The sequence below is a fragment of the Erythrolamprus reginae genome, chromosome 2 (genome assembly GCF_031021105.1).
Source record: "Erythrolamprus reginae isolate rEryReg1 chromosome 2, rEryReg1.hap1, whole genome shotgun sequence".
NCBI classification, from domain to species: Eukaryota; Metazoa; Chordata; class Lepidosauria; order Squamata; family Dipsadidae; genus Erythrolamprus; species Erythrolamprus reginae.
Genome location: NC_091951.1, coordinates 199,058,472 through 199,085,873, shown reverse-complemented (window position 1 = coordinate 199,085,873; position 27,402 = coordinate 199,058,472). Strand labels below are relative to the sequence as shown.

At 40.7% G+C, this 27,402-nt stretch overlaps 1 protein-coding gene across 1 annotated transcript in view; it reads right to left on the bottom strand.

The window, feature by feature from the left end:
* PTPN18 (protein tyrosine phosphatase non-receptor type 18) overlaps nucleotides 1-27,402 on the bottom strand; it is a 67,249-nt gene that overhangs the window by 1,398 nt on the left and 38,449 nt on the right. Inside the window, exons 11-16 of the mRNA XM_070741119.1 lie at nucleotides 26,273-26,362; nucleotides 18,480-18,559; nucleotides 16,017-16,357; nucleotides 13,376-13,458; nucleotides 8,080-8,107; nucleotides 4,854-4,952 (exon numbers count right to left, since the gene is read on the bottom strand). Coding sequence (XP_070597220.1) covers nucleotides 4,854-4,952; nucleotides 8,080-8,107; nucleotides 13,376-13,458; nucleotides 16,017-16,357; nucleotides 18,480-18,559; nucleotides 26,273-26,362 — 721 coding nt within the window. The remainder of the gene's footprint in view (nucleotides 1-4,853; nucleotides 4,953-8,079; nucleotides 8,108-13,375; nucleotides 13,459-16,016; nucleotides 16,358-18,479; nucleotides 18,560-26,272; nucleotides 26,363-27,402) is intronic.

Here is a 27,402-nt window from a genome sequence, read left to right as displayed (position 1 = left end):
GTGATTTTGCCCACCTGATTTTTCCTTGCATATCTCAGCCTTGTTCTGTGCACAGCCCTCAGAGCGAACCCCACCTCAGAAATCATTTATTTTATGATAAAATCCAACTTTTATTTGAACACCAGCACACATAATGAAACACAGGTTTTTAAAACGGCACGGAAGGAATTTTCTTTCTTTTTTGACAATTTTTAAAATTTTGATTATAATACAAACAAGTGCACAACATAAGGGATAGTGATTTCTGACAGTATCAAAATGGCTGAACAGTGCAGTCAGACGGTAGGGAAAGCAAGTAGGATGCTTGGCTGCATAGCTAGAGGTATAACAAGCAGGAAGAGGGAGATTGTGATCCCCTTATATAGAGTGCTGGTGAGACCACATTTGGAATACAGTGATCCCTCGGTTAGCGCGGGGGTTACGTTCCAAGACCTCCCGCGCTAACCGATTTCCGCGTTATACTGGATGCGGAAGTAAAAACACCATCTGTGCATGCGCGGCCTTTGTTCCATGGCCGCACATGCGCAGAAGGTGGAGCGACGCAAGTTCGGAGGCTGGCAATGCAATGGTGATTTTTCCGGGCTCCTCGCCGCTACCCACAGGGCAGCGCTGATGGCAATGGCAACCCTCCCTCCTTCCCTCCTTCCCTTCTCTCCCTCCCTCCCTCCTTCCCTCCTTCCTTCCTCTCACCGGCTTTCTTGGGGCAGCGCTGGCGGCAATGGCAATCCTCCCTCCTTCCCTTCTCTCCCTCCCTTCTCTCCCTCCTTTCTCAAAAAGCACTTAAACTGTAACTGTACTGTACTGTGTAATGACAGAATAAAACCCAATCAGCAATCAGTATGACGTCATCGGGCGGGAAAAACCGTGGTGTAGGGAAAAAAACGCGGACTTATTTTTTAATTAATATTTTTTGAAAAACCGCGTTGCAGCGTTTCGCGCTAATCGAGAACGCGCAAATCGAGGGATCACTGTACTGTGTTCAGTTCTGGAGACCTCACCTACAAAAAGATATTGACAAAATTGAACGGGTCCAAAGACGGACTACAAGAATGGTGGAAGGTCTTAAGCATAAAGCGTATCAGGAAAGACTTAAGGAACTCAATCTGTATAGTCTGGAGGACAGAAGGAAAAGGGGGGACATAATCGAAACATTTAAATATATTAAAGGGTTAAATAAGGTCTAGGAGGGAAGTGTTTTTAATAGGAAAGTGAACACAAGAACAAGGGGACACAATCTGAAGTTAGTTGGGGGAAAGATCAAAAGCAACGTGAGAAAATATTATTTCACTGAAAGAGTAGTAGATCCTTGGAACAAACTTCCAGCAGACGTGGTAGATAAATCCACAGTAACTGAATTTAAACATGCCTGGGATAAACATATATCCACCCTAAGATAAAATACAGAAAATAGTATAAGGGCAGACTAGATGGACCATGAGGTCTTTTTCTGCCGTCAGTCTTCTATGTTTCTATAAAACATATATACATACCTATATATATACATACTTAATGATTGATACTTTTTGTTGATTCATTTCTTTACCTTTAATATTAGTTCAATTTCTTATTTTTTTTTCTATCCAATTATACAGTTTCCCCCATACTCTATAGTAGTCCTTATTCTGTAATTCATAAATTAATTTACTTAATTTAGCACAGTCTAACATTTTCCTAATCATCATCTCTTCATTTGGTATCTTTTCTTGTTTCCAAGTTTGTGCGAACACCAATCTTGCTGATGTTAGTATGTGAGTTATTAAATAATAATCTTCTTTGCTATGTTGTCCTCTGATTATCCCCAATAGGTACATTTCTGGTTTTGTTTCTAATTTATATTTTAATATTTCTTCCAGCCTGTTTTGAATCCTGATCCAAATTTTTTTGCTTCCGGGCATAATTTTTTTTCTTTAGAGCTAACTGTAATCTATGTCCGGGAAAAGCACCCAAAACTCAGCCTTATCTGCATTCCTTAAAGTCCCTTCATTACTTAAGCATATGCATTTGCTCACCAAAAGCTTCCCAGCACAGTATCCAACAGAGAGTGTCTTTTATTGAAGCAGAAATTATGATTTTTTAAAGTGTTTTTCAATCACACCTCCCAGCCTCACGTCTCTTCCATTGAACAACGTTGAATCTCCACATCTATTTCCCACAATCTTTTGCATTTATATTGCCTGGAGTGACATCACACCTCAAAGAGGCTAAGGCTATAAGCTAATACCTTTTGCTATGTCTGCATTGGTTGCCGATCAATTTCCAGTCACAATTCAAAGTGTTGGTTATGACCTATAAAGCCCTTCATGGCATCGGACCAGAATATCTCCGGGACCGCCTTCTGCCCCACGAATCCCAGCGACCGGTTAGGTCCCACAGAGTGGGCCTTCTCCGGGTCCCGTCGACTAAACAATATCGTCTGGCGGGTCCCAGGGGAAGAGCCTTCTCTGTGGCAGCCCCGACTCTGGAACCACCTCCCCCCGGAGATTAGAACTGCCCCCACCCTCCTTGCCTTCTGTAAACTCCTTAAAGCTCACCTCTGCCGTCAGGCATGGGGGAATTGAGGCATTCACCCCTCCCCCGGGCCTATACAATTTATGTATGGTATGTCTGTGTGTATGTCTGGTTTAATAATGGTTTTTTTTAAAATTTTTGTAATTTATTAGATTTGTTGTGAATTGTTTTATTGTATGTTGTGAGCTGCCCCAGTCTACGGAGAGGGGCGGCATACAAATCTAATAAATAAATGAATAAATAAATATGTAACTCCGCTCGCCTTTTGAGCAATCTTCTATAACGAGGGTCAATCCACTGACTATCTCCGCTCATGTCTTCCTCATCCTCTGACTGGGACAACTCCCCCATTGTCACATCAGCCCCCTCTAGTGATTCCTCGGCTCACTCAAGTCACTTTCTCCCTCACTCTCACTCTCTGCTTCATCTGGCAACCCCCCTGGCCCAAGGTATCGAGGAGGCCCTGGCTCATCCTCCTCAGAATCTGACATGACCTGAAGTGGATAGGAGCACTCACAACAAGCCTAAGGTAAACAGTGCAGGCCATTTGATTTTAATTTTCATTTTATCAGTATGTTGCAGAAAATACAAGATGCAAATCCTGTGCAGTACACGGAGGGACATTCATTCATATAACACTTGCCAGCGTCTCATTAAAGCAGCTGTCTCTTTCCTAGAATTGCAAGCCAGCAATGCAGGAAAAGATGCAACTTTTTAAAAGGGTTACTGAAAGTGCTACATATGCCCTAAAACCTCTTTTCCCCCTTTAAATCCAAAGGACTGAACCGCCCAGATAGATACTGACAGAAGTCTTTGCCCCCTTTCAAATTTTCAGAATAATTGTCTCTTTGTTATTGAATGTGAGAGCTTCATGTTAGTATTATTGATATATGGGGGACTCGTGAACAAGTAACACTCTTGCCACTTCCTGGCAGTTTTATTCAATGCTTTTGGAGTGGTTTTGGTTTCTGAAGTTATTCTCAAGAAGATTCTGGATTGTCTTAATCCTTTCCACATTAAGACTGAATTACTCGAGCTCCAGAAATGGCTGTGTGAGCTTTTCCAGACTAATGCAAACCAATGACATATTTTCACACGACTAGAAATTTCTTTTTGAATGGGTGCGTTCTTAGGATCTGTGTGGTGAGAATTTCCCTGTAATGAGGGGAAATCACCTTTGTGAAATTTGCATATGGCAAAGCAGCTCTGTTTAAGGAGATACCTCCACAACTAGCCCTAGCTGTTCCTTCAAATGCTGGCTGGCTGGGGAATTCCAGGAGATAAATTCTTGAACTTGCAAAGTTTGAAAAACACCATGACATAGCGCAGAACAGCATAGTTGACTATTTCGAAATAAATGAAACATGGAGAAGGATTGGTGTCTATTTATTCAGTCTCCCTTGATTTATAAGTAGGATCCACATGATGGACTGATCAAATTCAGTGACAACGGGGCAAGAAAGTTGAAGTTGGGAGGAGCAAATGTTTTTTTGGGGGAACTGCGGCTCTTCTTGGTCACACCTTAAACCCCAAATGCAACCATGGAGGGTAACCACATAACCCCATTTTTTAAGAAAATTAGTTGTTCTAAGAGATTGTCAACCTGTACTCTGTCAATACTTTGACATGCTCCAAATTATACCCAGGTGCTGCAAAGCCATCTTAGATACAGAATTTGGGACCAGAATTTGGGACACAAATGGTCTCTCTCCCTCCCTCCCACCCTCTCTTTCTCTCTCTCTCTCTCCCTCCCTCCCTCTCTCTCCCTCCTTTTTTTTTGGTCCTCTACTGAAGCATCCTTGACATTTCTTACATTTAATTAAGGACAGCTAAAAACAAATGGGTACTTGAGTCACTAAATCAACATAATTCAAATGGATATAAAATTACTAGAATCCCCCACTATTCTAAATGTTAATAAAAGCTATTCAGGAAGTAATTTTTTAATGGTTATTTTGGGGAGTGAAATGACATCTTCAGAGTTACACTTTGTGAGACAATGATTATGAGTTAACCTAATAGCTTGGGCAGTTTGTCAGCTGTTCTGAAGAAACCAGCAGCATGAATAGTGAAAGATAAATGCTTAAGTGTCTTATGCAATCAAGCGGGTCATTTCACTAATTAAAGATGCTGCTGTTTGCTGAGTCAAGACAAAAAAAAATTCTCCTTTAGCAGCAAAAACAACTCATGTGAAAAGTTCACTGTTGATGCTGAAAATTGCTGCTTAATTGACTCAAGATTCAGTTATGTGTATTCAGTTTCAAATACCAAAAAATTTTCCCCATCCTAAAGTATCCTACCTTCCCCAACTGGCAACACAAGGACCTAAATATCTCCTTACTCACCCATGGCAGAAGACCCTGCAGTATTCGGGCAAGTCCTGAGTGGGGTGTCGGCCACATCCTCATAGGTTTGCACAGGGACAGTCCGAGACAATGATGATGCTGTTCAGGGACAAAAGCGACTTTCTGACACTTGCCAATCTAGTGCAAGAAATAGTTAAGCAAATACTGTATTCTGCCAGAGCCAGAATGCTAAGAGAGCCTCACTTCCAAACCTGATTCAAGAGTAAGGGGTGTTAAAACAAAGGAAAGTGTTTCCATTTAAAGTCTTTTGGTATCCTGATGCCTTGGCCAAATCTAAGATCCGTTTTTCGGAATATAAGACACACCACCCCCTGCACCAATAAAAGTGGCTGAAAATTTAGGTGTGTCATGCTCTGGATGTAGCTTTTTTGAAGCTTTTTCCCCCAGCCCTAATGAGGTGCTAACAATCTTCCCAGCTTGCAGGATTTTTTCATTGCTACTCTGAAGTTTTTTTCCAGTTCTAAGTCTTTGCAGGCTTGTTTTAATTGCTATTCCCTCTGAAAAAGGTTTTTTCAGCCCTAACCAAGGGATAAAATGATGTGCTGAAGCTGACCAGACTAAGGACACTAGCCAGAAGAATACCTGGTAGGTAGATTTATTTTCCTATTTTCCTTCACCAAAATTAAGGTTTGTGTTATACTCCTAAAAATACGGTAGTTAAAAAGGAAGCATTGCAACTGGCTGTGGATTATATTAGCTGCATCACATCTGTACTTCAAATGTTTCAAAACAAAATGTTTTGCACACTCCTATTTTAAGGTCATCCAGAGCAGGGGTCTCCAACCTTGACAACTTTAAGACTTGTGGATTTCAACTCCCAGAATTTCTCAGCCAGCTTCTGGGAGTTGGAGTCCACAAGTCTTAAAGTTGCCCAGGTTGGAGACCCCTGATTCAGAGTCATTATTGGGAGATTTAAAGCTGTCCAGTTTTAAAGTGATAATACAGATAGTCCTCGACTTACAACAGTCCATTTAGTGACTGTTGAAAGTTACAACAGCACTGAAAAAAGTGACATGTCCATTTTTCACCCTTATGACTTTTGTAGCATTCATGTGATTTACATTCAGATGCCTATCAGCTGGCTCACAGTTATGACAGATGAAATACCCTGGGATCATATGATCATCATTTGCAACTTTCTGATCAGCAAAGTCAATGGGGAAGCCAGATTCACTTAACAATCTTGTTCCTAATTTAACAACTGCAGGGATTCCCTTAACAAATGGGTCAAGGAAAATCATCAAGTGGGGCAAAACTAACACATTTCTCACTTAGCAACATAAATTTTGGGCTCAACTGTGGTCGTAAATTGAGGACTAGCTGCACAAGGACCAGCCTAGTTCTACTGAAATATATGGAAGAGTAAGAACTCAGTAGAGATCATACATGTACAGATGGGTACTACATATCAAAGGTGGGTAAAGTAACCTATGGCTTTGAGATGTTGATTTACAACTCGCAACAGGGCAAAGGAATACAAGAGTTGGCTCAGCAATACTTGAAAGAAGCACCTCTTTGAATCTCCCCCATCTCTGAATCACAGCAAAGGCCTCCTCTGTTACTGAAGTGACTTGCCAATAAAGGAGAATAGTTGTAGCTCAGGGTTGGAATGAGGAGTCCTTGGTGCCCTTTGAACTTGGTTGGGGTTTTTTGCAGATGTTTCATTACCCAAACTAAGTAACATCATCAGTACACTAATGGAATATGAAACATCTGCACGCACACATGTGCACACACACACACACAAACACACACTCAAGCCCCAAGAGCACCAAGGATGTCTGAAGAGAGTTACTTGGAAAAGATACTAGAAAGAGCCTGTTTGGTGTGGCAGTTAAGGGATAAGGAGAGGAACCAGAGTGTGTATCTAGTCCAGTGATTTTCAACCTTTTTTGAGCCGTGGCACATTTTTTACATTTATAAAATCCTGGGGCACACCACCAACCTAAATGACACAAAATGACACTCTAAGACAGTACATCTTATACATATTATCTCCCCCTTGTGTGTGTGTGTGTGTATATACACACTCTTGAACCATTTCCAAAAACAGGTGAGGGCTGGGGGGTTTTCCTCTCTTATTCTTTGGGTGCTTTTTATCATATCCTTTAAATCAAGAGTCACTTCTCTCTCTCTTTTGTTTCTCTCTCTTTCCTTTCATTATCTGCCTCAATCATTTTCTCATTTATCTTTTTTTCTCCCCTTTTTTCTCTCATCTCTCTCTCTCTCTTGCTTGCTTTCTCTCTCTTTCTCTCTCTCACACACTCTCTCTCTTGCTTTCTTTCTCTCTCTTGCTTTCTTTCTCTCTCTTTCTCTCTCTCACACACACTCTCTCTTGCTTTCTTTCTCTCTTGTTTTCTTTCTCTCTCTCTCTTGCTTTCTTTCTCTCTCTTTCTCTCTCCCCCTCTCTCTTTCTCTCTCTCACTCTTGCTCTCTCTCCCTCTGTGTCTCTCTCTTTCCCTCTCTTGCTTCCTTTCTCTCTCTCTCTTTCTTTCTCTTTCTTTCTTTCTCTCTCTCACTCTCTTTCTCTCTCTCTTGCTTTCTTTCTCTTTCTCTATCCCCTCTTGCGGCACACTGGTTGAAAAACACCGATCTAGTCCAGTGGTTCCTAACCTGGGGCAATTTGATTTTTAATAGGGGCAATTGTAGCCTTGTTTAAACCAAGTTAATGGCCTTTTAGGCTTCCTCTGCATGTGCAGAGTTCACTTTTTGAACAGTAAGAATTATATGTCATGGGGAGGGGGATTTTAGAGATCCTTGGGTGGGGCATGACCCAAAAAAGTTTGGGAACCACTGATCTAGTCCCACCTTAGACAAAAAGCCAGCTAGGTACAGGTAACAGCTAGTCACTCTCTCTCAGACCAACCCACCTCACAGAGTTATTGTGAGGAAAACAGGAGGAGGAAGAAGGAATATTAGATATGTCCACAGCTTTGATTTATTTATAAAGGGCAGCATAACGTTCTAATAAGTACACTAGAAGGTTATTATCTTCTAACTAGCTTCTAACCAGCCAGGCAGAATGAAGCTTTATATTCAATAGACTATGAGCTTCTGTTATATAAATGTGATAAATGAATATACTTTTTTGAGCTTGACTGTATAGCTCTCTCTTTGTGGTTTCCTTGGCAACAGCCATAAGTTGGCTTCTTGTTGCTCACTTCCAGATAGAAGGTGAATCCTATATAAGCCTGTTTGTTCTTACCTTTCTTTCCAGATGAGGAGATAAAAGCCTAAGAAGCAAAAGGTGAAAAAATAAAATTGAATAAAAAGAAATTTTCATTTTTCCCCAAGAAAAAGTCCAGTATTCTGCATGTTCTTCAAATATCCCTGCAAACCACAAAGCAGTTGTGTTCACACAGCTTGCTCGTCTGATCACTAGCTTCACTCACAAAACATACTAAATCCTCATTAGGGGTTTGTACAAATGAAGACTCTTTTGTTTAGTTTATGGTTTAGTGCTTTGTGCAAAGCTAAGAAGTGGATTAATTTAGTAACCAAGTTATGCATGATGCGTAAGTCGGCAATAATAATATGATACTAAAGAGGAAAGAGAATTTTATTTTTATTTCTTTGGATCAATGTGAATTAAGCCAAAGCTGAGCATGAATTTGCCTTGGTCATTGCCCATCTGTTTCAAAGGTTTGGTTAGGAGTCATACAAAGCTGAGTCCTTTAAAAAACTAATAAATGAGCTTCGTATTATTATGGCTGTTGTATCCTGAAATGGCTACCTTGTAACGCTGTAAATAGTTTGTTCCTCTTTTCCAGCGCTGTCTGAGCCCAAGCAGGAAGTCGCTCCTGATTGGCTCAGACGCGGCCGGCTCTCGCTTTGGCGGGAACCGCAAAAGTATAAAAGAAGCGGCTTCTCCCTGCAGAGCCAGTCGGTACTCGCTGAATCGTCACTTTACCTTGCTGAGCTGTCACTTATTCTCTGAGCGGAATAAAAGTACCGATTGCTCAAACCCTGTCTCTGGGTCTACTTCACTGGCGACGAACGAACGGAAGAACTTCGCGTGCAACATGGACAAAATCCAGATCGGCCAGGCTCCAGAACTTTTCGATGCCGAGAAAATGACTTGGGACGAGTACATGGCCACCTTCGAGATATTCCTCGAGGCGGCGGGAATGCAGGACGCCGGAGCCGATCGCAGACGGGCTATTTTTCTAAACTACTGCGGCGCAGAGATCCGTAGACTTGCCCAAACTCTCACCGAACCAGAACAAGCAAGAGCCACAGCGTGGGACGTCCTTCAACAGAAACTAGCGAGCCATTTTAAACCAACCAGACCAGCCGTGGTTTACCGGCATCAATTTCACATGATGGCTCAGAGAGAAACCGAGTCGATAAGCCAATTCACAACGCGGCTTCGAACGGTACTCGCTCAATGCAAGTTTCAAGATCCGGAAGCTCGCCTCACCGACGCCTTGATTTTCGGCATGAAGAACCACACAGTGAGAAGTAAACTCCTCACCGAAGATGAGCCGACTCTACAAACCGTAATCAAATTAGCGCAAACCGCGGAAGCAGCCGACGCAGCGGCAAGAGAATTAAAAGAGCACGGAAGGCGAGAAACCATTGCCAAAATCGACGCCGAGTCTCCCAGCGCCATGGGAACAGACGTCCGCGGCCAGCTAACTAGCAACGGGGACGACTGCCTCCTCCTGCAAGACCAACCGAGACACCCTAGAGCTACTCATCCAGCCCCCTGCGCGGGCTGCCGGGGAAATCACCAGCGCCATCGATGCCCGTTCCGCGACACCACTTGCCGCCGTTGCAACCGGAGAGGCCACATCGCCATCGCATGCAGGGCAACGGCACCAGAAGAAACTTTTGCCACACAACAATACCAGCGACCCCAAAACCACCCCCCCCAATCGCGAGAAAGGAGACCGTTCCGCAACTCGGGTCAAAGGAATTACCCCACCGCTAACCGAGACTACAATAGAGGTAACTCTCAATATTCCGTGAATAACACGGCAACCAAAAAGGGGGCTAAAATTGTTATCTCGTTGTTGCTAAATAACCAGCCTTGCTCAATGGAGCTAGATACGGGTTCGAGATATACCATCATGCCCTGGGAAAAATTTAAGCTATATATGCCTAATGTGTCTGAGGCTGACCTAATTCAAACCTCTTTGGTGATCAGAGACTTCCAAGGGGGGGTAATCTCGGTCCTGGGAACTGCAAATGTACCTATTGTATTTAAGAATGTCAAATGTACCCTTCCCATGCTTATTGTGACGGGGGCCAAACACTCCCTGCTAGGGCTAGCATGGATGGAACCGTTGGGGATTGAAATTTCGGGTGTGTGTAATGTAAACTGTGATATTATGCCTAACTTTGTGAAAGAATTCCCTGAAGTGTTCAGCCCCACCTTAGGATTGTATAAGGGAACCCCCATATCTTTCTCTATTGACCCCAAGGTCCCACCAGTTAGACTGAAACCTCGCAGGGTTCCCCTCCCGCTTCTCCCCAAGCTAGACTTACAGCTGGACAAACTCATTAGTCAAGGTATCTTGGTCCCTGTGGAACAGGGGCCATGGGAAACTCCCATAGTGACACCCCTGAAGCCAGATGGCTCCTTAAGAGTTTGCGCTGATTACAAATCAACCCTGAATAAGGCACTCCAACACCACCCCTACCCCATTCCGGTTGTGCAACAACTCTTACACTCCCTGGGGGAGGGGAAAAGGTTCGCAAAGATCGACCTGGCGCAGGCTTACCAGCAACTTCCGGTCGATGAACAAACAGCAAACGCTCAAACAATTGTAACGCACAGGGGGGCTTTCAAATGCACGAGGTTACAGTTTGGGGTGAGCATAGCCCCAGGGATATTCCAGAGCATCATGGAACGCCTATTGTCAGGGGTAAATGGGGCCATCCCATATTTTGATGACATCTTAATTGCAGGGGAAAACCAGGAACAAGTGAACAAAAGAATAAGGGAAGTACTTAAGAGGCTACAGGACAAAGGGTTACGAATCAAGCCTGATAAATGTGTCTGGGGAACTAACAGTATTGAATTCCTAGGATATAAAATAGATAAGGAAGGTATCCACCCCACAACTGAGAAGCTGAGAGCAATTAGAGAAGCCCCAGAGCCACGAGATAAGAGTGAGTTGCAAGCATTTTTGGGCCTCCTTAATTTTTATTCCGTTTTTTTAAAGCAGAAGGCAACAGTAGCAGAGCCTCTCCATCGTTTACTCCAGAAGGAAGCCCGCTGGACATGGGGGAAAATTGAACGTGAAGCCTTTGCTCAAATAAAAAATTTACTAACTTCTAAAAGTGTAGTAGTCCAATATAGTGCCTCACTACCCATTAGGCTCACGTGCGACGCTTCGCCGTACGGCATAGGAGGAGTCCTAGCTCACGTTCTACCTAATCAGACAGAGGCCCCAATAGCATTTTTTTCAAGAACCATGACCAGCACGGAGAGAAATTATAGCCAGTTAGACAAGGAGGCTCTGGCATTAGTGGCAGGGGTAAAGAAGTTTCACAATTACATTTTTGGAAGAAATTTTGAGCTAGTCACTGACCACAAACCCCTACTAGGCCTGCTAGCCCCCAACAAGCCCACTCCACCTTTTATGTCTCCAAGACTAATCAGATGGGCCCTTTTCCTCTCTGGGTATCAGTATGAGCTCACCCACAAGGGGGGGAAGGAAATCAATCATGCAGACGGCCTCAGCAGATGCCCCATAGCAGACTTGGTAGAAGACCCTGTTCCAACCACAGACGTGCTAATGATAGAACTCGAGGAAAACCCACTAACCACAGCAAAAGAGGTAGCTGCACACACGCAGCAAGACCAAATCCTGAAACAAGTAGTGAACTGTGTTCTAAAGGGATGGCAAAATGATATTGTTAAACCTGAATTGTGTGATTTTAAGAACAAAAGGCTTGAATTGTCATATGTAAAAGGTTGTTTGCTGTGGGGGGATAGAGTGATCATCCCCAAACGCCTAAGGGAAAAGGTACTCAGAATGTTACACGTGGGCCATCCTGGGATTGTCAGGATGAAGAGCCTAGCAAGGGGGCATTTATGGTGGCCAGGGCTTGATGCTGATATTGAAAGTTGGGTTTCAAAGTGTGACCCGTGCCAAGAGTCTAGGCCCAATCCCCCCAAAACAACTCCGGCTGAGTGGGAACAGCCTGCTGGCCCTTGGTCTAGGATCCACATTGATTTTGCTGGCCCAGTGGGGTCTCAGTATTTCCTAATAGTGGTTGATGCTTTCTCCAAATGGTTGGAAATAATAGCAATGAACAACATAACCACAAGTGCCACTATCAAGGTATTGAGCAGACTGTTTGCATCCCATGGTTGCCCTGATCTATTGGTGTCTGACAATGGACCACAACTAACAGCCAGGCAATTCGAATTATTCCTAGATGGCCTGGGGGTCAGACATGCCCTCATCTCGCCTTACTCGCCCTGGGCTAACGGGTTGGCAGAACGTTACGTAAGGGTGGCAAAAGAGGCATTGCACAGGTCAGGCCCTGGAGATGTGCAACAGAACTTGGACCAATTCTTATTAACCCAGCACATTACCCCTAACTCGCACACACATGTAAGCCCTGCAGAGTTATTGATGGGGAGAAAGTTGAGGTCACCACTAGACAGGTTAAACCCAAGGTTCTGTTCGAATAATAACCAAATGTGCATAAAACCAGAAAGAGAAATGTATTTGGGTCAAAATGTATATGTAAAATGCTTTGATGGAAATGTAAACTGGATGAAGGGAATTATTGTTAAGCAAAATGCACCCAAGACTTATATTGTTAAACTGGAGGATGGTCGTTTGTGGAAACGACACATAGACCACATTCGGAAACGAACTGAAAACCAATTACAACAACCCGCTGACTCGGACTCTCCCCCCTCAACAGACTTTTATACATTGCCCGAACTAAGAAACACGCAGAGAGACTTATCGGGCCAGGGGGAACCATCCAGCGACGCCGAGCCATCCTCGTCCTCCGAGGCCTTCGTTGGGCCCGCCAGGCCTAGTCCGCCGCACCGGGAGAACAGCGGCGAGCCATCCTCCACAGTCAGTGGCGAAGGAGAAAATGGACTGCGCAGGTCAGCGCGAGAGTCTCGAAGGCCTCACCGATTGGACGACTTCGTCACGTGGCTTTCTTGATGGATGGGTCCAACTATGAGGGGAGGGGTGTTGTATCCTGAAATGGCTACCTTGTAACGCTGTAAATAGTTTGTTCCTCTTTTCCAGCGCTGTCTGAGCCCAAGCAGGAAGTCGCTCCTGATTGGCTCAGACGCGGCCGGCTCTCGCTTTGGCGGGAACCGCAAAAGTATAAAAGAAGCGGCTTCTCCCTGCAGAGCCAGTCGGTACTCGCTGAATCGTCACTTTACCTTGCTGAGCTGTCACTTATTCTCTGAGCGGAATAAAAGTACCGATTGCTCAAACCCTGTCTCTGGGTCTACTTCAATGGCATCTATGGATAGGGCTTGGGAAACAATGATAAAAGAGTAGTCTACTTACTGGGGGCATCAGATTCCTGAGAAGAGTTTTCCCAAGTCCATTTGTAGAAGAGGGAGAGGAAGTGACTCCAGAACTGGACTCTCCTGAATAAGATATATTGGGGGGGGGGGGGGGGCTAGTTTAATTGAGATTATAAGAATAAAGAACCCAGAAATCCCCAATCTAATCATCCCAAGGTTTTCATCTATTTAATTCCAAAAAAAATAAACAAACCTTGAAGGTACACTACTGGCATCTTAATAAACAATGAGATCTAAGCCATTTCATAATTTATTATTGCTATTTTCACTGGCTTTTTCTAAGAGCAAAATCTATACTCAAAACTGCTGGATTCCCATTGGCGTTTTCTTGAATTCTGCTAAATGTTGCAAATAGACAGAAAAGCCAAAATCTGACAATCCACTCATTTTCAGAGCAACAAACATACTCTTTTCCCTAAACTTGCATTTTGGGATCCTCAGTGGGTTTAGAACTAATTTAGCACAGTCAAATAAGAAAATGTAATGCCATTTGGGACATATGATGAAGTTCACATATCCATTGTGGCTTGATTAGTTGTAGAAGGTCTAAAGCAGTGATTTTCAACCTTTTTTGAGCCGCGGCACATTTTTTACATTTACGAAACCCTGGGGCACATTGAGTGGGGGGGTGTTAAAAAAAGTTTGGACAAAAAAATTCTCTCTCTCTTCCTCCCCTTCGCTCTATTTCTTTCTCCCTCCTTTCTCTCCTGTCCTTCCTCTTTCTTTCTCTCTCTCTCCATCCCTCTTTCTTTCTCCTCCTTCCTTCCTCTCTTTTTTGCTCTCTTTCTCTCTCCCTCCCTCTATGTCTCTCTCTCTCTCCTTCCCTCTCTCTCTTTCTCTCTCTCTTTCTTTCTCTTGTTCTCTTTCTCGCTCTCTTGCTTTCTTTCTCTCTTGTTCTCTTTCTCTCTCTTTTTCTTTCTTTCTCTCTCTTGCTTTCTCTCTTGTTCTCTTTCTCTCTCTCTCGCTCTTTCTCTCTCTTTCTTTCTCTCTTGTTCTCTTTCTCTCTCTCACACACTCTCTCTCTTGCTTTCTTTCTCTCTTGTTCTTTTTCTCTCTCTCGCTCTTTCTCTCTCTTGCTTTCTTTCTCTCTTGTTCTTTTTCTCTCTCTCACTCTCTCTCTCTCTTGCTTTCTCTCTCTCTTTCTTGCTTTCTTTCTCTCTCTTTTGCTTTCTTTCTCTCTGAGCTTCGCGGCATACCTGACCATGTCTCGCGGCACACTAGTGTGCCACGGCACACTGGTTGAAAAACACTGGTCTAAAGGACTTGTTCAGACCACAATATCCATATCCCATATATTTTTATCTAGTGATCAGATTAAGTCAAAATCAAGTATATTTCCATATGGCTTAGTACAAATGCAAACCCAGTTCAAAAACTTATTCAGCTATTAACTGACAAACAGTTCACATATGCTTACTCAAAGGTAAATGCAAAGAATTCAAGGTAAGAATTTTCAGTATTCCAGTTATAATGGCTTTAGATCAGATAGCAATTGTTTAGCAACCTACATTTTGTATCTTCAATAAAATATGATAGTTTTCACAAGGTTGATATGATGAATTTTGATTGCTACATAAATACTAAAGTTAACGTCACACAAAAAGTAAACCTATAGCCTGTTTAACTGTGGTACATTGTGCAATCCAAGATTATTCGGGTTAAAACTATATGCCAAACCACAAATAATAATTTCCTTTTCACAAGAGTTGGGTTCACATAACACGTAGCCCTAAAATGACTGCATTCATTACTGAAACATTAACTCAAGTGATTTGGACTTGTTTCATTATTGCCATAACTGAGCCTTAGAAGGAAAAGGATTGTCAGTATGACTAAGTTATTTTTACTTGTCAAAATTTCATGTTTTTTGGGCTACAGTATATACATAGTGCTTTAAATTGATCAAGCCATCAATAATCGTGGATTCTTCATTCAGGTGAGGGAGGGTTGTGTGGAGCCAAAGTCATTAGTAATTAATATTGGAACACACCTGGACTGAGGATAGGCACTTTTTGATCAACATTTGTATTAATTGGTTTAGTTGGGGCAGAGAGACAAAAGACCTACAAGATCCCTTCCAACTCAGATAGAGAGATAGATACGGTAGATAGATAGATAGATAGATAGATAGATAGATAGATAGATAGAAAGAAAGAAAGAAAGAAAGAAAGAATAAAGAGAGTTTTGATTAATCAGATCAAATTTTCTGGAACTATTTTGCTAATTGTATGGTTTCTAAGCGTTTTTAATTTTTCTCTTTGAATTGTACTTTTAAATTATGCTTATTATTACACGTTAAGCAATTTGCTATTGCTTAAGACAATGTGTGTGCAGGCATGCACATAGACAGGGATTCAAAGTCACAGACTTTATATTGGCTAAGTTAAAACATTGCTATAAGCCAAAAGAATTTAGCTCTTAGCATGCGATACGAACCTCAGCATCATGATTTATAAACAGTGGTTTTCAGTTGAATTTGTAATATGGATTGTGCTTCAGTTTTAAGCAATCTATGTCTAAACATGTAAAAGTAGGATTTTTTTAGTTTGGCAAAATGAATAAACCCAATTTAAAATTTACATTTCTGCATTTGTATATCAACAGTTATTCTCACACATCACCTGTCAGAGAAGAACTAAGATAGGCATTTTCACAAGCTGTATTCAGAGATGCCTTGTGTATAGGACTTCCAGGCAGAGAGTGACTGGCCTGCACTCCTACAAAAGCACTAGGGTCTATTGATGGAAACTCAGCCATGGTGCTGTTGCGTGGCTTCACCGCAGAATAAAGCTGTGGCTCTCCGATGGACTTGTCCTCAGTGGCAGGAGAAACAGAAGATGCTCCTGCTCCACTTCGCCGGAGTTTGTTCACAACAGCGTAAGTGTCGCCCATGTTCTTGATGAGTTTTCTTGGCTGTTCAGGAAGTGGTGCTGGTGTTGGATCAGCAGGCACTGAGATGCTCCTAGATCAGGGTAAAACAAAAAGAAAAAACCAGAGGCCAAAATGAAATGCCATCTATCAGGATTTCAGCATAGTGAAATTTGTCCCAATTGAAGAATTAGAAGGAGATATGCTTTGATGTACAATGGTACATCCAATTCTTATCCTGCCAGTTGAATCTTTTCTTGTCGGCTAAAACATAGAAACATAGAAGATTGACAGCAGAAAAAGACCTCATGGTCCATCTGGTCTGCCCTTATACTATTTCCTGTATTTTATCTTAGGATGGATATGCCGATCGGTTTCCGGTCACAATTCAAAGTGTTGGTAATGACCTTTAAAGCCCTACATGGCATTGGTCCAGAATACATCCGGAACCGCCTTCTATCGCACGAATCCCAGCGGCCGATGAGGTCCCACAGAGTTGGCCTTCTCCAGGTCCCGTCGACCAAACAATGTCATTTGGCGGGCCCCAGGGGAAGAGCCTTCTCTGTGGTGGCCCCGGCCCTCTGGAACCAACTCCCCCCAGAGATTAGAACGGCCCCCACCCTCCTTGTCTTTCGCAAATTACTTAAGACCCACCTTTGTCGCCAGGCATGGGGGAGTTAAGTTATCCTTTCCCCCTAGGCTACTACAAGTTATGCATGGTATGTTTGTGTGTATGTTTGGGGTTTTTTTCATAATAAGGGTTTTTTAGTTGTTTTTATTAATTGGATTGTTCATGTTGTTTCACCACTGTTGTTAGCCACCCCGAGTCTGCGGAGAGGGGCGGCATACAAATCCAATTAATAATAATAATAATAATAATAATAATAATAATAATAATAATAATAATAATGTGTTACATAGAACATAGAAACATAGAAACATAGAAGTCTGACGGCAGAAAAAGACCTCATGGTCCATCTAGTCTGCCCTTATACTATTTTCTGTATTTTATCTTAGGATGGATATATGTTTATCCCAGGCATGTTTAAATTCAGTTACTGTGGATTTATCTACCACGTCTGCTGGAAGTTTGTTCCAAGGATCTACTACTGTTTCAGTAAAATAATATTTTCTCATGTTGCTTTTGATCTTTCCCCCAACTAACTTCAGATTGTGTCCCCTTGTTCTTGTGTTCACTTTCCTATTAAAAACACTTCCCTCCTGAACCTTATTTAACCCTTTAAACCTTATTTAACCCTTTAAACCTTATTTAACCCTGCTTGTTATTAGTGTGTTTATCCCAGTCATGTTTAAATTCAGTTACTGTGGATTTACCAACCATGTCTGCTGGAAGTTTGTTACAAGCATCTAGTACTCTTTCAGTAAAATAATATTTTCTTACATTGCTTCTGATCTTTTCCCCAACTAACCTCAGATTATGCCCCCTTGTTCTTGTGTTCACTTTCCTATTAAAAACACTTCCCTCCTGAGCCTTATTTAACCGATTATGTCCCCCCTTTCCCCCTCTGTCCTCCAGACTATACAGATTGAGTTAATGAAGTCTTTCCTGGTAGATTTTATGCTTAAGACCTTCCACCATTTTTGTAGCTTGTCTTTGGTCCCGTTCAATTCGATCAATATCTTTTTGTAGATGAGGTCTCCAGAACTGAACACAGTATTCCAAATGTGGTCTCACCAGTGCTCTATACAGCGGGATCACAGTCTCCCTCTTCCTGCTTGTTATTAGTGTGAATATTTTCCACCCATGCCTTTTTGAGATGCCAGACCTGATGCTACCATAATAATTGGGAGATAAGGCCAGAAAGATTTCCATTGCACTTCAACCATGTACAGTTTCTTTCCTGACTACAATGACTGTGGTTACTTTTGTATTTATTTACTCTATTTACTTAACACCAGCAAAAGACATTATCATTCCCCATACTTCCAATATGACTTAAAACTCAACACAAGCATTTACAAGGCAAAACAACAAAACAACACAAGCACAATTATTAAATCAACCCATACAAAATTTGTCATACACAAGTATGCATCACAGTCTTATTAGGAGGCGTTTCACTCCCTCCTTAACATTGGACCCACTGTCTACACACCACGGGCTTTTCTCATGAGGGGCCATTACAGAAAAGACTCTGCTCTTCTAGGGCTGACCATGTCCCACTGCTGAGGCTCTGACCCTCAGCCTTCCTTACCGGAGGATGGAGCTTCGCTTGACCAAGGGAGCAGTCAGTTGCCGGAGGGAGAGGGCGTCGTCATAAAGGGGAAGACGATTCTGTGAAAAACCGAAGAGAAGGGAAGTGAAAAATGTTTTAGGTGAGGACAGCTGTTTGCACTTCCTGTAGCAGGAAATTTACCATAAGCCAGATTAACCCTGAAGTAGCCCTCTCCATGCCAAAGAGACAAAAGAACAGCTAGAATTGTTCCTTGAATTACTGTTCTTTAGGAAAATCTATCCTTTATTGCTTTTTGAAGTTTCCTTTCCCTGTGCTTTCTATTTTGTATTTTGTCTGCCACGCAATATCTTGTGTTTAATTTTGCATTTAAAATCAAAATAATAATTAACATTAAAATAATAAATAATGAACATTTGCAATAAAACGATCAAAAGGAAAAATTCAAATAAAGAGTCAGTTTGGTCTATCAATTAAAGCACCGGACTGGAAAGCAGAAGATCCTGAGTTCAGGTCCTGCCTTAGGCATGAAAGCCAGCTGGGCACTAAGCCCCACCCACCCTGCAAGTGGTTGTGTGAACAACAGGAGGAGAAAGATGTGTTAGATATGTTAGCTGCCTTGAGTTATTATATATGTAAAAATAATAAAAGTATTTTATTTAAAATAATTAAAAAAATAATAAAGGCAGGATAAAAATAAATAAATAATTGATCCTTAAAATATCTCTGGAACTCAGGATTCTATTCTGATAGGCGCATGAATAAGAACATCAGAGCCAAAACATATTTTAAGAGACAGGTCTAGCTATAACCTGCTCCAAAGTGGATTTCCATGCAAAGGGATGCTTAAACTTGGGTTTTCCGTGGAATGCAGGGAAGATTGATTGGCACATGAGAAAAGGGAAAGAAAGAAAATATTACAAAATTGCCACGATTCATTTCAGAGATGACATAAGCATAGAAAAATAATCAAATTATTCTGAAATAGTCCAAACTCCTGTAATAACCAAGAACTTTTGCATGGAATTGCAATGTGGGATTTGCAATTCTTTTAGGACAGAGGCAGTGAGCTGTGTCCTGTAAAAGGACCAACCATTGTGCAAATGTCACTAGTTTCCAAGCCAACAAGATAGAATGATTGGAAGAAAGTTTTCTTTGGGTAAACGTTTGTGGTAGAAAAGATTTGAAGAGCTCATCAGATATCTCTTTCCTTCCTGCCCAGCTGCAAGATAACATCCTAAGAAAGGAAATGAATGTGGGTGTGCATGTGTTGGGCTCTCAAACTGCCACATCTGCCCAAGCATGTCCTCCCATCCCTTTCTGCACTCGAAGCCCACAAGACAAAACTATCAGGGGCAGAGATACCAGCCTCGTGTCAAGTTTGGCATCTGGCATTTGATACGGTTCCACATAAAGACCTGATAGATAAAATAGTGAAGATTGGACTTAATCCCTAGATAGTTCAATGGACTTGCAGCTGGCTGAAGCTTAGATATCAGAGAGTTGTTGTTAATGGCGAGTATTCTGAGCAGAGACTGGTTACAAGCGGTGTGCTACAAGGGTCTGTTCTGGGTCCTATTCTTTTTAATATGTTTGTGAGTGACATAGGGGAAGGTTGGTAGGGAAGGTTTGCCTATTTGCCGATGACTCTAAAGTGTGCAATAGGGTTGATATTCCTGGAGGCGTCTGTAATATGGTAAATGATTTAGCTTTACTGGATAAATGGTCAAAGCAATTGAAACTGCAGTTTAATGTTTCCAAATGTAAAATAATGCACTTGGGGAAAAGGAATCCTCAATCTGAGTATTGTATTGGCACTTCTGTGTTAGCAAAAACCTCAGAAGAGAAGGATTTAGGGGTAGTGATTTCTGACAGTCTCAAAATGGGTGAGCAGTGTGGTCGGGCGGTAGGAAAAGCAAGTAGGATGCTTGGCTGCATAGCTAGAGGTATAACAAGCAGGAGGAGGGAGATTGTGATCCCGCTATATAGAGCGCTGGTGAGACCACATTTGGAATACTGTGTTCAGTTCTGGAGACCTCACCTACGAAAAGATATTGACAAAATTGAACGGGTCCAAAGACAGGCTGCAAGAATGGTGGAAGGTCTTAAGCATAAAACGGATCAGGAAAGACTTAATGAACTCAATCTGTATAGTCTGGAGGACAGAAGGAAAAGGGGGGACATGATCGAAACATTTAAATATGTTAAAGAGTTAAATAAAGTTCAGGAGGGAAGTGTTTTTAACAGGAAAGGGAACACAAGAACAAGGGGACACAATCTGAAGTTAGTTGGGGGAAAGATCAAAAGCAACATGAGAAAATATTATTTTACTGAAAGAGTAGTAGATCCTTGGAACAAACTTCCAGTAGACGTGGTTGGAAAATCCACAGTAACTGAATTTAAACATGCCTGGGATAAACATATATCCATCCTAAGATAAAATACAGGAAATAGTATAAGGGCAGACTAGATGGACGATGAGGTCTTTTTCTGCTGTCAATCTTCTATGTTTCTATGTTTCTATCTGGGCTACAGAGGGAATGCTTCTCACTGAGAAGCCATGTCTTCCAAATAATTTTTAATTTTTTTTTCTCCTTACACGATACAAAGAAATACCAATACAATCAGATTGCTTTACAATAGGTCACTTTTAAAATTATGGTATGCAAAAGAAAAAACCAATGCTTCCTCTTTGACTGTTGACATCTGGATAAAAAAATAGTTACTTATTTTCTTACATTATACAACAATTCTAATAGCTAAACCTCCTTTAAGCTGTTCACATTTTCGATATCTAAAAGATCATTAGGCTATAAAATTTCAAATTTCTCCACATCTCTTCTATATCAATTTTCATGTACAGTATATTTAAAAAACCTTTTTTGAATAATATTCGCCCATTAATAAGAAACCTCTAAAATAAACACCAGAAAACTTCCAATAACAAACTAAAGGGGGGAAACCAAAAAAGATCAAACAAAAATATCTCATCGAAGCACCCAATTAGCTGAATTACAGACTTAAAAAAACCCCAATTAATAATTCTTTTTAAAAGGAATTATAGATAAATAAAAAATACCTACAAAAAAGGAAACAAAATTTTAAAATAAAAATCAAAGTAGTAAGAAGTTTAAAAGAAGAAGAAGAAAAAATACGAAACTGGAAAAAGTAAAAGAAAGAATAAAGGTACAGACTGAAGAGAAAAAAAGAAAAGAAAAAGAGGAAGAGATAAAGAAAAAACTTCCTCTTCTTCTTATGTTCCGCCTCCTATCGATCGATTGACACAGACTTCAGAGGATAATCAGAACTGCAGAAAAAACAATTGCTGCCAATCTGCCTTCCATTGAGGACCTGTATACTGCACGAGTCAAAAAGAGGGTTTTTTAAAAAAATATTTACTGACCCCTCACATCCTGGACACAAATTGTTTCAACTCCTACCCTCAAAACGTCGCTACAGAGCACTGCACACCAAGACAACTAGACACAAGAACAGTTTTTTTCCAAACGCCATCACTCTACTAAACAAATAATTCCCTCAGCACTGTCAGACTTTCTACTAAATCTGCACTTCTATTCTACTAGTTTTTCTCATCATTCCTTTCACTCATTTCCTCCCATGTTGACTGTATGACTGTAACTTGTTGCTTATATCCTAAGATTTTTATTAATATTGATTGTTTCTTCATTGCTTATTTGACCCCTATGACAATCATTAAGTGTTGTACCACATGATTCTTGACAAATGTATATTTTATTTTATGTACGCTGAGAGCATATGCACCAAGACAAATTCCTTGTGTGTCCAATCACACTTGGCCAATAAAAATTCTATTCTATTCTATTCTATTCTATTCTATTCTATTTTCTTATAAATCCAATGAATTTCGTGAAACCTTAACGTTCAACCATAACCCTTATTTAACTTCAACCCAAATAAAAACATTTCAACCCTTATTAGGTCAGACTAGATGGACCATGAGGTCTTTTTCTGCCGTCAATCTTCTATGTTTCTATCTGGGCTACAGAGGGAATGCTTCTGACTGAGAAGCCATGTCAATGATGATAATACAACCTTTCCTTAGCAAACCTGTGGAGAAAGGAGTAATCTCAAACTCCATAGTAAAAGGCGTTTGTGGGCGTGAAAGGGGAATTTATGATGAGAGTGAAATGAAAACAAAAATGAGGATCATTGTTAATCACATGCAGTGATGGACTGTGACCAGAGAGGCCTAGGTTCATCTCATTCTCAACCCTGGAAGCTACTAGGGCTATGACACACCATGGTGTTTTTGGTGGTATGCTAGGCCTCCAGACTCTTGTTGTGTGAGAGGGCCCTACTCTTGTGCAGCCTCTGTAGCCTCCCAAAAGCACACAAGGATGAGGTGTGCTTTCTTGCTGTTTTTTGGGAGGCCACAATATCACAGAAGAGTATTCTCCAAAGTTTCCAGGCTTTGTTTGACTGGGAGCTCCTTTTCATAGACATTTAGAAAAATATATCATTCATTCATTCATTCATTCATTCATTCATTCATTCATTTACTCACTCACTCACTCACTCACTTATTCATTCATTCATTTCACTCACTCATTCATTCATTCATTTCACTCACTCACTCACTCACTCATTCATTCATTCATTCATTCATTTCACTCACTCACTCACTCACTCATTCATTCATTTCACTCACTCACTCACTCATTCATTCATTCATTTCACACTCATTCATTCATTCATTTCACTCACTCACTCATTCATTTATTCCACTCACTCACTCACTTATTCATTCATTCATTCATTTACTCACTCACTCATTCACTCATTCATTCATTTCACTCACTCACTTATTCATTCATTCATTTCACTCACTCACTTACTTATTCATTCATTCATTTCACTCACTCACTCACTCACTCACTCATTCATTCATTCATTCATTTCACTCACTCACTCATTCATTCATTCATTCATTCATTCACTCATTCATTGATTTAACTCACTCACTCACTCATTCATTCATTCATTTCACTCACTCACTCACTCACTCACTCACTCATTCATTCATTCATTCATTCATTCATTTCACTCACTCACTCACTCACTCACTCACTCACTCATTCATTCATTCATTCATTCATTGATTTCACTCACTCACTCACTCACTCACTTATTCATTCATTCATTCATTCATTTCACTCACTCACTCACTCACTCATTCATTCATTCATTCATTCATTCATTCATTCATTCATTCATTCATTTAATAATACTGTTGTGAGTGATCCATGGCCAGGTCAGTTAGTCACAGATTCTGAGGAGGATGAACTGGGTCCGTCTTGGTACCCTAGGCTGGTGTTCTTGACAACTGAGTCAGAGAGTGAGGGGGAATTGGAACCTGAGAAACCTGAGGAACCTCCAGAGACTGTAGGAACCCCAATGATGTTAATGTCTGAACCAGAGGAGGAGGGACACATAGGAGATCAGGAGCCCCTATTAGATGCCCGTGTCAGAAGGTCATGAAGCAGATAGGAATATCTTTATGGGAAAAGGTTCACAAGGTGAGTCTATGAAAGAAAGTCTAGACAGTTATATCTCCAGGAAACAGTTGACCACGCCCTGATAGTATATAAGGGAGGATTTCTAGGTAAAGGGGTGTGGAGTTCTAACGTTCATAATGGTGGAAGTCCAAGATTTGGGGTTCCAGAAATACTTTGCTGGCAACCTACTCTTACCCTTCTAAATTCATTGAGCAGTGATGCAGCTATCTGAGGAAAACCTGGAGAGTGTGTATGTGTGACCGAAGAAGCACTATCTCACTGAGGAATGTTAATTAACTTTGACTCTCGGCTACTGCCTGGACCTTTATCTCTTAGCCAATTTAACCGGGAAAGCTGCCAAGATGAACTGAAATGCCTGAATTTGCTTGTATAATTCCTGCTTTTCATATAAAAGTGTTTGATTTTAAATCTCGGTGCGTGGATTCTCCCTTTGTTCCGACCCGAGTAGGCCGGAGCAGAACAAATACATTGAAATATTTTAAATTTAGAGATGAGGGTAGAGACATTTAACATATTTAAATGCTTCGATCATGTCCCCCCTTTCCATTCTGTCCTCCAGACTATACAGATTGAGTTCATTAAGTCTTTCCTGATAATTGAGTAGGGAGAATGTAATAAGAAATATTAAATCTCCCTTTCTCAGGATCACTGCAGTGATGAAATGAGAGCTCCTGCCTTGAACCACAAGATAGGAGGATTTTTTTTTCATCTTTACATGCTGATCTCAGAATTAACCTCACTAAACACAAAGAACCAAGCTTTAGAAGCCAGAGTAAATCTTTGGAAAATGAAAACAATTATGGGGATTAAAACGATCGCATGAATAAGAGGGAAATCTAAATCTAAATCCTGAGTCCCATGGGGATAAATTGTCATGTTATACAAAACACAAAAAATACAATGAATAATACAGTACCGGTAACTGGATTTAATTTTTGCCTGCATTAAACCAAGTATTTCAAAGTAGTTCTTGTAAGGTTGCTTCAAGGAAGTACAGACCTAGGGCGAAACTCCGTTTTGAGTGATATTATCTTGTTGGATATTATTATTCCCAAATATTTAACCTTTTTTGTAGTTTTGAGGTTTGTGATCTCTTCTAAGTTTTTAATTTGTTTCTTTGTCATGTTTTTTGTCATAAGCATTGTTTTTTGTTTGTTAATTTTTAGTCCTGAGAATTCACCAAATCTTTCTATTTATTTGAGTAATTCTGGGCCTGATTTTATGGGATCCTCCAAAAAAACCCACTATATCATCCGCATATGCTTTTAGTTTATATTCTTCATTTTTTATTTTAATTCTTTCTATTTCTTTATTCTTTCGTATTTTATTTAACAATATTTCTTGTGTTAGTATGAATAGAAGGGGTGACATTGGGCAACCCTGACGCACCTCTTTTTCTATGGGAATTAGATTTGTCATGTCACTATTTATTATTGCTCTGGCTGTCTGAATAGTGTATATATTCCGAATGATATTTTCAAATTTATTGCCAAATTTTAATTCTCTAATTGATTCTTGTAAGTATTGCCAATTAACATTGTCAAACACTTTTTGCGCATCCAGGAAGACAAGGGCTACTTGCCTCCCTGGATGTGCTTCACAGTACTCCAAAATATCAATCACCGTCCTTGTGCAACTTGAAATTTGTCTGGATGGTAGAAAACCACTTTGATCTGTATTAATCATTTTATTTAGAATTCTTTTAGTTCTCTCTGCTAGTATAGACATGAAGATCTTATAGTCCGCGTTCAACAATGATAAATTGATTTACCAACTACAAGACAAAAATGGAATAGTTCAACACTCAGAACAACAGAAAAAAGAAATAATACACGAATACTATAAAAATCTATATAAACAAGAATTAATAGAAAAACCAAAAATAATAAAATATATAACAGAGAATAATATATTGCAAATCGAGGAAACTGATAAAGAAATGTTAAATGATGAAATAACCATACAGGAAATACAATTAGCCCTGAAAAAACAAAAAAGTAACAAATCCCCAGGCCCGGATGGTTTCCCCGGAGAATTTTACAAAAAGAGCAAAGAAATATTTGAACCTATTCTATTAGAGACATACAATAGAATATTAGATCAGGCAAAAACACCGGAATCATGGAGAGAATCATATATAACAATAATTTGGAAAGAAGGGCTAGATAAAGAAAAAATACAGAATTTCAGAAACTCCACTTTCCATAGAACAAGGAAGCCACTGTTGAAAAAATCTTGTTTGGTCCCATCTCTTACCTCTTTGAGATTTTCATAATTTGGACAGGAAATGGCCAGGGCATCCCGGAACATTTCAATGACTGCACGATACACAAACTCATACTGTTCCTGCCATGAAAAGATGTGTCACACATGAGTGGGAAACTTACAGTTTTTAAAACATAAGCTTATAGTTTGTTCATGTAGGTAGGGCTATTATATCTAAGCTGCAAACTGTAGGTAACCATCAGGCGGGGGTTGCTATTTACCACCGCTACCGGAATGATGCCCGCGCAGCTCCGCGTTGCTGGCTCGTATGCGTGTGTACTCCAGTGAGATTTTGCTTCTGCGCATACGCAGGAAGAAGTCCTGGTGAGATTTTTGCTTCTGCACATGTGCAGGAAGGAATCCCGTGTATCCCAGCAAGATTTTGCTTCTGCACAGGAAGCAAACCTCACGAGAGGACACACGCCAGAGAGATTTTGGTGATTTTTTTTTTGCTTCTGCACATACGGAAGCAAAAAAAAGGTTCTAACTCTATAAACCACAGTTTATAGAGTTTATAGAGTGACAATGACTACTTCAGCTTCAACCGCAACAACACAAGAGCACGCAACAGATTCAAACTTAATTTGAACCACTCCAAACTTGACTGTAAAAAATATGATTTCAACAATCGAGTTATTGAAGCGTGGAACTCATTGCCGGACTCAATTGTGTCAACCCCTAACCCCCAACATTTCTCCCTTAGACTCTCCACGATTGACCTCTCCAGGTTCCTAAGAGGCCAGTAAGGGGCGTACATAAGTGCACTGGTCTGCCTTTCGTCCCCTGTCCAATTGTCTTTCCTTTCTCTCACTTACCATATATATTTTCTTTCTTTCATATATCCTCTCCTCTAAGTTCACTTTACCCTTATATATATTACTACATGTCTATTTTTCTTCCTATGTATTTGTGTATTGGACAAATGAATAAATAAATAAATAAAAAGTTCCTTATTGAGAAGTGTGGGCTATCTATCCTATCTATAACTTCAGGCCTATCACTGGGCATTTATTTTAGCTTTTATTATCATTAATGGTTGGAATAAAGGATTTTCGGAATTCAACTTCTTTTCAGATTCAGGTAGAATGTAATTATTTCATCCCGCTGAGATCTTAATAAGT